The 12,665-nt window shown below is 33.1% G+C and overlaps 1 protein-coding gene across 1 annotated transcript in view; it reads left to right on the top strand.

Annotated features, from left to right (window-relative positions):
- LOC136784771 (ATP-dependent RNA helicase SUV3 homolog, mitochondrial-like) overlaps positions 1–12,665 on the top strand; it is a 154,492-nt gene that overhangs the window by 104,597 nt on the left and 37,230 nt on the right. The window contains exon 5 of the mRNA XM_066745660.1: positions 5,813–5,934. Within this exon, the coding sequence (XP_066601757.1) occupies positions 5,813–5,934 (122 nt within the window). The remainder of the gene's footprint in view (positions 1–5,812; positions 5,935–12,665) is intronic.

The following is a 12,665-nucleotide window of genomic DNA, read 5'->3' as shown; positions in this document are numbered from 1 at the left end:
AACACATCTCCGATCTTCAACAGATACGATGTCTAAAAATATACTGAGCATTTTTTTAGTTGTCAATTTAAAGCTCTATCGAACACAACGATCGAAAGACAATCCTCTTTTTATGTTAATAACTGTTCTTAGTTACTTTTTTATGCATTGAAAGTTGATATATGTTTCTCAGCTACTATACTATTATTATTATTGCTCTTCTTCAAAAGTAAACGGAGATATTAGTTTATCTTATTTTTAACAGTAGGTCTAGTTTAACCCATTAACGTCCAAAATGTCAAAATTTCTTGCACGTTTTCAAAGTGATTTTTTCCTATGTAATTGGCGTTGAAAAAATTCTTGAACCACATATTCTGATGTAAAATTGCATGCTCTTTCAGAATCCGTTGCCAGAATCATGATAAAACTCACAGGAAAAGAGATATGCTCGATTGAAACATAAAAAACACCTAAATTTTCGAGAAAAAAAAATTTTTAGGATTTTTTTTCGAAGTGTTACGGTGAAGATATCACCTTGCGACCGTGATCAAAGGTGATCATGGGAGTTGAAGTTTAACAGGGAATTTTTTTGTTGACCTTGAACCATCGCTTCTTTACAAAATGGCGGAAAAAACGAATTCTTTTTTTCAATCTTCATCAACTTTTTTCTCGAAATCTATGGTCTTTAGAAAAAAATTCATAAAAACAAAAATGCCTTAGAATCGCTCGAGAAACATTCTCAATTTTTTTCAGAATTTTTTGAGACAATTTTTGAAAATTCCATTTCACAAGTTTCCCGGAAAATCAAAAATTGTCTCAAAAAATTCTGAAAAAATTTGAGAATGTTCCTCGAGCGATTCTAAGGCATTTTTGTTTTTATGAATTTTTTTCTAAAGACCATAGATTTCGAGAAAAAAGTTGATGAAGATTGAAAAAAAAAATTCGTTTTTTCCGCCATTTTGTAAAGAAGCGATGGTTCAAGGTCAACAAAAAAATTCCCTGTTAAACTTCAACTCCCATGATCACCTTTGATCACGGTCGCAAGGTGATATCTTCACCGTAACACTTCGAAAAAAAATCCTAAAAATTTTTTTTTTCGAAAATTTAGGTGTTTTTTATGTTTCAATCGAGCATATCTCTTTTCCTGTGAGTTTTATCATGATTCTGGCAACGGATTCTGAAAGAGCATGCAATTTTACATCAGAATATGTGGTTCAAGAATTTTTTCAACGCCAATTACATAGGAAAAAATCACTTTGAAAACGTGCAAGAAATTTTGACATTTTGGACGTTAATGGGTTAATCATTATATCAAATCTAAACTATGGAAGAAAGAGTTCAGAATTGTTCAAAATAAATATTATATGTGTGGCATTATAGTAACATAAATCTGGTTTACCATTAGAACTTAAAGGAATGTGTGTGAAAAATGTAGAACCTAATTAATATAGAAATAATTATCCTATTAACGCCGTGTTTTGGTTTATTTTCATCATAAAAATGGAAGCAATGCATTAACAATAATTTAAAAAATGTTTAATTAACAATGTAAAAGTTTAAAATTTGTATTACCATTTGGAGTAACAGGTATAATTAATTTGCCTTTCTTTATGGTCTGTGATTTATTGCCCTAGATCCGATGCTAGTTCAGGTAGGCTGTTTGGTGTGTGGGGAAGCCTTCTCCGCTTATAGTCCAGGAAATAGAGACAAGTGCGTGCAAAAATTAATACCTGGAAAAAAAATATGGTTGTATAGGGAATAAAAAATAAAGGTGAGTTTCTATTTCGAGCAACTCGATCCTGAAAGTCGAACTTAACCTAAAAAATCGGTAAAGTTGCAAAAACCTGTTTTTTACAAATAACTCGAAAACTATGGCTCTAATCGTAAAAAGTAAAATCAGAAAGTTGTAGATATTGAATAAATCTATAAATTTTGTTTTATAATAATTATTGCTATCTTTAATACTTTTCGAGTTATATTGCAAAAACCACTAAAAATCGGGTACTCTAGATCTCGTTAACTATCAGACTTATACACTTGTTATTTTGCATAAATATAGCCTATGACATGCTGAAAAAGTGTTGTTTTTTTTAATTAAAAATTGTTATTATTTTTCGAAATACATCGATTTTTCGGAAAAAAGATGCTCTCGGAAATTGGTTCCTCTTCATCGTAGGGTAGTCGTAGAGAATCGATTGCGGGCTAATTTTTTTCCTTAAGAGTTGTACTTTCATGCTATTAAACAATTACAACGAATTTTTGCATTTTGAGTGCTAAAAAAATGTTTAAACAAATTGTACATTTTTTTTGCAAGTTTTTTTTACATAACTTGATCAATTTTTAATTAATAAAATTGACTATTGTAGAAATCAATTTCTAACATTTTTTTACAAATTTAAAAAAAAATCAATTTTCTAGGACCTTTTGGAGCCGAGATAACTTTTTTTTTCGAAAAAATCTAGAAGGCTTAATAAACAATTTACAGAAGCGCGCTTCAAGGATGTTGATGTTAAATAGTTATATTTTCAATAAAAAAATACTAAAATACGCTTGCTTGATTTTAAGTCTTAGAAATTAATGAGCTAAGTAAAGCGTGCGAGCGCGGAGCGCGGCAGCTGAAGCGGGCGGCGGAGTGGGGAGAGTTCCGCGCGCTCGAACAGAAAACTAATTTAGCGCGTTCAAAACGGATCGCGCTCATATAAATATTAATATCTCGGCTTCTAACACTCGTACAAAAATCCTTTTGTACTTAATTTGGGGTAGCTCGGCGAGACAAATAATAATACTCTATTTATTTTTGTCTTTGAAGTTAAACAAACCCGGAATCATTTAATTTTCTCATTAATTATAGTAAATTACCGTGATATTGAAGCCGCAGGATTGTTATACAATAAGTGACATAAAAACCAAAAATATACTTCATAGTAATTTATCTTTAATGTGTACAAAGTATATCTTAGAATTAATAACAAATATTTGAACAGCGGGCTATTGGGTGGTGTGTAAATAATTAATAAAAATATACGTCATCGCAATGAATTCTTTATTTACAGATATACAATATTCTATGGTTTCTTGATACGTTTCTTTGCTTTGATAATACTGGAATTACATTAAATGATATCGTTTCCTCACCACCTGGCGGTAAATATCTCGGCGCGTTTTTTTTTTAAGGAAATGTAAAAACTTGATGAATTAAACTTTAAACTTATTACTATAAATTACTGTGAAGTATATTTTTGGTTTTTATGTCACTTATTGTATAACTATCCTGCGGCTTCAATATTACGGTAATTTACTATAATTAATGAGAAAATTAAATGATTCCGGGTTTGTTTAACTTCAAAGACAAAAATAAATAGCGTATTCTTATTTGTCTCGCCGAGCTACTCCAAATTAAGTACAAAAGGATTTTTGTACGAGTGTTAGAAGCCGAGATATTAATGTTTTTATGAGCGCGATCCGTTTTGAACGCGCTAAATCAGTTTTCTGTTCGAGCGCGCGGAACTCTCCCCACTCCGCCGCCCGCTTCAGCTGCCGCGCTCCGCACTCGCACGCTTTACTTAGCTCATTAATTTCTAAGACTTAAAATCAGAGCAAGCGTATTTTAGTATTTTTTTATTGAAAATATAACTATTTAACATCAACATCCTTGAAGCGCGCTTCTGTAAATTGTTTATTAAGCCTTCTAGATTTTTTCGAAAAAAAAGTTATCTCGGCTCCAAAAGGTCCTAGAAAATTGATTTTTTTTTTAAATTTGTAAAAAAATGTTAGAAATTGATTTCTACAATAGTCAATTTTATTAACCCATTAACGTCCAAAATGTCAAAATTTCTTGCACGTTTTCAAAGTGATTTTTTCCTATGTAATTGGCGTTGAAAAAATTCTTGAACCACATATTCTGATGTAAAATTGCATGCTCTTTCAGAATCCGTTGCCAGAATCATGATAAAACTCACAGGAAAAGAGATATGCTCGATTGAAACATAAAAAACACCTAAATTTTCGAAAAAAAAAATTTTTAGGATTTTTTTTCGAAGTGTTACGGTGAAGATATCACCTTGCGACCGTGATCAAAGGTGATCATGGGAGTTGAAGTTTAACAGGGAATTTTTTTGTTGACCTTGAACCATCGCTTCTTTACAAAATGGCGGAAAAAAACGAATTTTTTTTTCAATCTTCATCAACTTTTTTCTCGAAATCTATGGTCTTTAGAAAAAAATTCATAAAAACAAAAATGCCTTAGAATCGCTCGAGGAACATTCTCAAATTTTTTCAGAATTTTTTGAGACAATTTTTGATTTTCCGGGAAACTTGTGAAATGGAATTTTCAAAAATTGTCTCAAAAAATTCTGAAAAAAATTGAGAATGTTTCTCGAGCGATTCTAAGGCATTTTTGTTTTTATGAATTTTTTTCTAAAGACCATAGATTTCGAGAAAAAAGTTGATGAAGATTGAAAAAAAAATTCGTTTTTTCCGCCATTTTGTAAAGAAGCGATGGTTCAAGGTCAACAAAAAAATTCCCTGTTAAACTTCAACTCCCATGATCACCTTTGATCACGGTCGCAAGGTGATATCTTCACCGTAAAACTTCGAAAAAAAATCCTAAAAATTTTTTTTTTCGAAAATTTAGGTGTTTTTTATGTTTCAATCGAGCATATCTCTTTTCCTGTGAGTTTTATCATGATTCTGGCAACGGATTCTGAAAGAGCATGCAATTTTACATCAGAATATGTGGTTCAAGAATTTTTTCAACGCCAATTACATAGGAAAAAATCACTTTGAAAACGTGCAAGAAATTTTGACATTTTGGACGTTAATGGGTTAATTAAAAATTGATCAAGTTATGTAAAAAAAACTTGCAAAAAAAATGTACAATTTGTTTAAACATTTTTTTAGCACTCAAAATGCAAAAATTCGTTGTAATTGTTTAATAGCATGAAAGTACAACTCTTAAGGAAAAAAATTAGCCCGCAATCGATTCTCTACGACTACCCTACGATGAAGAGGAACCAATTTCCGAGAGCATCTTTTTTCCGAAAAATCGATGTATCTCGAAAAATAATAACAATTTTTAATTAAAAAAAAAACACTTTTTCAGCATGTCATAGGCTATATTTATGCAAAATAACAAGTGTATAAGTCTGATAGTTAACGAGATCTAGAGTACCCGATTTTTAGTGGTTTTTGCAATATAACTCGAAAAGTATTAAAGATAGCAATAATTATTATAAAACAAAATTTATAGATTTATTCAATATCTACAACTTTCTGATTTTACTTTTTACGATTAGAGCCATAGTTTTCGAGTTATGTGTAAAAAACAGGTTTTTGCAACTTTGCCGATTTTTTAGGTTAAGTTCGACTTTCAGGATCGAGTTGCTCGAAATAGAAACTCACCTTTATTTTTTATTCCCCATACAACCATATTTTTTTCCAGGTATTAATTTTTGCATATTTAACATTGAGCCGTTCCCTGTTTCTTGGACTATTAGGAAGTAAGGTCCTTTAAAACCTTTGTTGATATGTTGGACAGAATGTATTTCCGGAAGTGTACTGCTCCGAAGAATAATTTAAGTGATTAGTTTAAAACCATTCACAAATATAGCTAAAATTTAAAAGATTAGAAAATATTTAGAAATCAAAAGTTCCATTGGTTATGTATTTTCTAAATAAAGCTTTAAATAAAAAATACCGTTAAATTTTTCTTCTTAGAATTGACTCTTTTATCATTACTTATCAAGTGGAAATGTAATATTATTAACAGCTTTTAAGATTCTTGTGTAAGTTGTAATATATTGTAAATATTTTGATATCAAAATAATTATTTCAGTTATCGCTTTATGGACTTATTTCCGGATGCAGAAATAATACGGAATGAGCAAACAAAATTGGATTCTCTAATATCTGATGGAGTGATTCGTCTAACTGCGTTATTGAAGAACTCAACTTCAGGTTAGTAATTAGATAGTTTTAGTACAGTCGGGTGCAACGAATGTTTTTACATATCTTTATAGTTGATTTGAGACTGTAATTTATAATTACGAAAAGTAGCTCAATATATATAAAATTAGAATTTTGAAAGTTATATTTCTGAAAATACCGTAAATCATAAGTTGTAAAAGTTCTGAAGTTTCATGGTACAACGGAAGGATGCTAGAATTTGCTGTATTGCAACCAGAATAAACGAATAGAAGGGAATACACAGAGCAAAATTAGATGTACGTCCGTATGATCAAGTGATTCCGGTAATAGAAAAAAAAACGAAAATCCGCTAAACGGAAAAAAATTACTTGGATGCGTATAGGTTTAGGTCTCTTTCGTTTAATTTTTTCGTCATTTTCAGTATATCTCTAATACAAAAGACAGGAGTATAGTTTTATCAGATCTATTTCGCTTTCGATTTACGTTGGCTTCTTGCGTTTAGCCAACGAGTTAAAGCAGTGTGCTGTTTGACTAGCTTTGGTAGGTGTTTGTCGTACCAGAAATCCTAATCCAATTCCAACTGACTGCATTTGTTTAATTATTACGAAATATTTACAACTAGATATTCAAGAGTGATCTAAGAGACCGATGAGAGAATTCAATCAAATAAATCTTTTAAATATTTTGTGGAAATAAACTTTTTCAGTAGGAGCAAACTAACTTGTTGTACTATGCTTTAGTATAAAATAGCCCATTTTTGTGGAAAATAAAACAAATAATCATAAAAAATTATATTTTCTGTCTGACATTACTTTAAAAAAATGGAAGCTTTATTAAGCTATATCAAACTTCAACGTGTAATTTCAGATCAAAAATAAGTAACCAGACCTATAACTGTAGATTTTCTTGATTACAAAATTTAGCTCAATGAAGACAAATTTTAAAGTTTTTCACGATTGAAAAGTCTATTTATGTATTAGACACACACAAACATTTACTGGATACCCCTATCACTGAGAAAAATATTCGTTTGATTGCAGTGAATTTCATTGTATCTGAATAAATATTTGCATGATTTGTATCCGTTCAACTAATTTAGTTGAGATTAATGAATACATTTAGATTAAACGAATCTCACGAAGTAAATATTTATTTAATTCTAATCAAGAGACACGGTAGTGTCTCGACGGCAAGTACATATAAAAGTAGATAATGACATATAACGCCAAGCACTACCGTGTAACTTACACAGCAAGTTTGGCCGTCCCAATTTTCAAACCGATTTATCTCCATGAATGATCAATATATTTTAATGGAATGAAAGAATCTATTGTTTTATGCACATGAATATTTATTAGGTCTTAATAGATAATAATTCCAATTTTTTACACAGTGCTTAATTAATTCAAATACATATTTAATATGCCTAAATCTTTTATATCGTGCTTTAAATGCATAATCGTTAAAGACAATTATATATTTATACAACCATAAGGAATATACAATTGTGTATACCAACTATACGTTTTTTTTAAGGGTTATTTAATTTGCACTAACGATTAATATATTCTGGTTCTACAAACTTTTTATGACGTCATATTCTTCACGTCACTGAAACGTCATTCTTTGTAAAGATAAATAAATATATATTTCATTTTATGGGATAGCCACTATAATTAAAATAATATTTATTGTCATCACACATGTACAGATTTGAAATAAAAAATTGAAATAGATATTTTATGACGTATCAATGATGTTGTAAGATAACACGTCATATTTAAAGGGAACTTTATGTTTTTTAATTTTGTAGATAATAACTCCAAATAATTAATTTATTGCAACCAATTAAATATTCGTTTACAGTAATGCAATAAAATATTTCAAATTTAATAAAATATTAATTGTTCGTTACTGTTAATTTTCTCTTCATTTAATTATTTACTTAGAAGCTCTACGTCAGTATATATACATAGTACTTTGAGCCATATCATTATATTTATTTTACTCGGAGAAACTAGTTGTTTTCTTCATAACCTTTATTATGTCCCTCAATTGCATTTAATCAATACGTTTCTTCACCTTCGACATTCTCACTTTTTACTCATTTTCCTGAAATATACAGGGTGTAACGAAACGACCGCATTATCTGGCAACTGGAGGTTCGGGGTGACAACCCGAGTGCACATGCAAAATTTCGTTCGAATCGTTCTAGGGGTTTAAAAGTTATTCGCGTTTAAAAATGTCCCTTTTTCGGTCCTTTTCGAACGACTTTAAAGGCACAATGCAGAGTAGAGAAAGTGAAGAAACAATAGACGAAAACCCCGCGAGAAAGGAACAATTATCGATCGCGCGCTATGATACTTTTGCTATTTATTTCTTTAATTTGGCTATTAGATTAATTTCAAAATAGCCAAATCCTCTTCATTACAATTTCAATTCAATTCAGTACAAGTATCATTGACTGAATTGATGGAAAGAGCGAGTTGTCGCAATGAAACGGAAAGTATCAGAAGCTAAGATGTCGCGCTAGCGCACTGATTCACTAGTAGGCGATGCATAAAGGCATTCTCTTCCTACTAACGAAGCTAAAGAGAATGATGTAAAATCAATGCATTGATGACAGAGAAAATGAGACTTACCGATTTAATGTTCACCATGTTCTTTTACACCGGAGTTGTTGGAAAAGCTTCAAACTGGCTCCTCGATGTTTTCCAGAAAGCACCATCACTGATTTTACTTTTAAACACTCGTGAATTTAATGAAATAGGTATTAACCTACGTTTTCTCACAACACTGGTTATTTTGACACTTTTCAACTATTTGAAGTAGGCTGACAGAGAGAGACACACAGAGAGAAAGAATAATCAATTATTAGTTTCGACCACTCATTATCAGCCTTCTTCACTTTGCTAACTTCTCCTCTCTCCACCGTTCCAACTATTTCACCTCAGAAACGTCTGTGTGTGAGTGTATAAAGACAAATGTATTAAATGAGATTTTCCGTTTTATCAATTTTCTGTTTGGAAATTTTTTATTTCTCAATTTCTACGTTTACTTAAATAAAAAACAAGTGATTTTTTATACATTTGAAGGTTTATTTAAAAAATACAATAATTTAAAGAATATAATAATTTAAAAAATACAACAAATTAAAAAACTTTTTTAAAAATAAAATAAAATTTTTGGCAGATATCGTGGCAGTGTATTATTGTAGTGGGGCAAATTAAGCAGCAACAGTTATAAATTATGCAAAACGCTACGCAAAGTTATGACGTTTTAACGGCAAAGTAATCGCACGGTTAATTCAGCGATTTCAGACAACGGGATCGTGCCTGATCTGTAATGAAGGTGGAAGACCGAGAACATGCAAGCACATACAGGATTGAAGAAGAAATATTACAAATTAAAGAGCATCCTGAAAAAAGACAGACCGATGTAGATCACATGTCTGTATACCGAGTGTTAAAGGAAGATTCACAACATCCGTACAAGACTGCGGCGTTCAAGAACTGCGGCGCGACGGATTATGGTGAAGCGAGTCGCCAAATGTCAGTGGCTACTCGAAAATGAGAGTCAAGAGCCAGGATTCTGCAGAAGGATTATTCTCTCAGATGACAGCTAGTTCGACCATGAAGGAGTCTGCCAGGAACAATCTTTGCTGGAACGAGTAAATCCCCACGTAATACAACCTAGGGCGTTCCAGAAGCGATTCACAGCTTAAATTTGTGGAGAGGACTTTCCCGATCGGTTGACTGGAAAAATTTGCCAGAGTTTTTGAAGAGGTGCCATTGGACAGTAGAAGAGGCATGTGGTTTCAGCAGGATGGGATTTTGGACCATATTAACACAGTCGCGAGAGCAGCACTCGACGAAATCTTTCCACACAGGTGGAATAGGAAGATGAGGATCCATAGAGTGCCCCCACGATCATCGGTTCTTGATCCGCTTGATCTTTCTTGTGAGGCTAATTGAAGAATTCCCTCTACGACGACGTTGTTGATGACTAGAATGATTGGCGATCCGCTGGAATATAGCCCTGCTTGGCAATCCAGAAGAAGTTGCTGGACTCCATGGCCAACTTATTAAGAAAAGCAGGCCATGCCTTCAAGAAAATGTCAGCTGTAAAAAGTTTTCTAGTTAATTACAAAAGAGAATGAATACAAATGTTAAAATAGCATACATTTAACTAATACTTACAGCAAATGCTCGAAATTTTGACCATTGACTTGAATGCATAGCCTCGCTCTTCTTAATAAGTTGGAGTGCATGGAGTCCAGCATTTCTTCAGAAATGTCTGCGGGGGCTATGTCCAGGCGTGCCGCCAAATCATCCGGGTCATCAACAATGCCTGTGTAGACGGAATTCTTCAAGTAGCCCCACAAGAAGAAATCAAGCGGATTTAGATCCGGTGATCTTGGGGGCCACTCCACAGGTCCTCGTCGTCCAATCCATCTATGTGGAAAAATATCATCCAGGGCTGCTATCGCGACTCTGTGGTAATGTGGTGCAGCTCCATCTTGCTGAAACCACATGCCTCTTCTAATTTCCAATGGCACCTCTTCTAAAATCTCTGGCAACTCTGTTCTGAAGAACTGAGTATAAATTTCCCCAGTCAACCGATCGGGAATCACAACAGGACCTATCTGTAAAAATAGTTAAATTATTAACAATTTTTCGAAGAAAAAATAATATCCGTGAAATTTATCATCTTACCACATAGGTTCCTACAATTCCTCCCCACAAATTTATACTCCATTTTTTCTGGAATGCCCTAGGCTGTGTTGCATAGGGATTCACTCGATTCCAGCAATGATTGTTCCTGTTATTGAAGACTCCTTCATGGTCGAACTTGCTCTCATCTGAGAATAGGATTCTTCTGCTGAATCCTGGCTCTTGACTCTCCCTTTCGAGTAGCCACTGACAAAACGTAGTTCGTTTTGCATAATCCGTAGGCCGCAACTCTTGAACGCGGCAGATCTTGTACGGATGTTGTGAATCTTCCTTTAACACTCGGTATACAGACATGTGATCTACACCGAGCTGTCTTCCTACACTACGCGTACTTTTTTCAGGATGCTCTTCGAATATTTGTAATATTTCTTCTTCCATCCTTGGAGTGCGCGTTGTTCTCGGTCTTCCACATTCATTAGAGATGAGGCACGATCCCGTGTCCTTAAATCGCTGAATTAACCGTGCGATTACATTGCCGTCAGGATGCCGTCGCTCCGGGTAGCGTTCGGCATAATTTCTTATTGTTGCTGCTCGGTTTGCTCCACTACGATAATACACTTCCACGATATCTGCCATTTCACGCGGGGTATAATTCATTTTGTTTTTTTTTTTAGTACGTCTTCTTACATTCAGCTCTGTAATGCGACTAAAATTATTTAGTAACTAGGTAACAGTGATACTAGAAGTGACACAGTTACAGTCAAAAAATTATTTAGTATCCAAGTAACTTTGCGTTTTTAATTCATGTATGTACCCCCTCTACTAGACTGTTTAATCGACAGCGCCAAAATATTAAATTACTGCTAAGTAAGCGGTGGATTGCGCTTTCAAATGTTTTATGATTAAATTTTCCAAACAGAAAATTGATAAAACGGAAAATCTCATTTAATACATTTGTCTTTATACACTCACACACAGACGTTTCTGAGGTGAAATAGTTGGAACGGTGGAGAGAGGAGAAGTTAGCAAAGTGAAGAAGGCTGATAATGAGTGGTCGAAACTAATAATTGATTATTCTTTCTCTCTGTGTGTCTCTCTCTGTCAGCCTACTTCAAATAGTTGAAAAGTGTCAAAATAACCAGTATTGTGAGAAAACGTAGGTTAATACCTATTTCATTAAATTCACGAGTGTTTAAAAGTAAAATCAGTGATGGTGCTTTCTGGAAAACATCGAGGAGCCAGTTTGAAGCTTTTCCAACAACTCCGGTGTAAAAGAACATGGTGAACATTAAATCGGTAAGTCTCATTTTCTCTGTCATCAATGCATTGATTTTACATCATTCTCTTTAGCTTCGTTAGTAGGAAGAGAATGCCTTTATGCATCGCCTACTAGTGAATCAGTGCGCTAGCGCGACATCTTAGCTTCTGATACTTTCCGTTTCATTGCGACAACTCGCTCTTTCCATCAATTCAGTCAATGATACTTGTACTGAATTGAATTGAAATTGTAATGAAGAGGATTTGGCTATTTTGAAATTAATCTAATAGCCAAATTAAAGAAATAAATAGCAAAAGTATCATAGCGCGCGATCGATAATTGTTCCTTTCTCGCGGGGTTTTCGTCTATTGTTTCTTCACTTTCTCTACTCTGCATTGTGCCTTTAAAGTCGTTCGAAAAGGACCGAAAAAGGGACATTTTTAAACGCGAATAACTTTTAAACCCCTAGAACGATTCGAACGAAATTTTGCATGTGCACTCGGGTTATCACCCCGAACCTCCAGTTGCCAGATAATGCGGTCGTTTCGTTACACCCTGTATTATCAATTAATATTTAAATAATGCATTATAGAACGCATACCTCATATAGAACATAATTTGAAACCATTCACTTATCTGTTATAACAATTGGAATATACTAACTGATGTTTTCTTATATACAAACTGAATAGTTAGTTGAAGACCACTATCGAGAAGGGTACAATGAATGACTGGCCATCTAGCAGTTGTAAAATCAATTACATTATAGGGAAATAAATATTTATTTGTTTACTGCGAGTATATAAAATACTTCAACAAATATATTTTTA

The sequence above is a fragment of the Prorops nasuta genome, unplaced genomic scaffold, assembly GCF_024137725.1.
Source record: "Prorops nasuta isolate Cenicafe-Biocafe unplaced genomic scaffold, Cenicafe_Pnas_1.2 PNAS00071, whole genome shotgun sequence".
In the NCBI taxonomy this organism is placed as follows: domain Eukaryota; kingdom Metazoa; phylum Arthropoda; class Insecta; order Hymenoptera; family Bethylidae; genus Prorops; species Prorops nasuta.
Note: the sequence above shows the minus strand (reverse complement) of the source record. Positions and strands in the feature narration are given on the sequence as shown.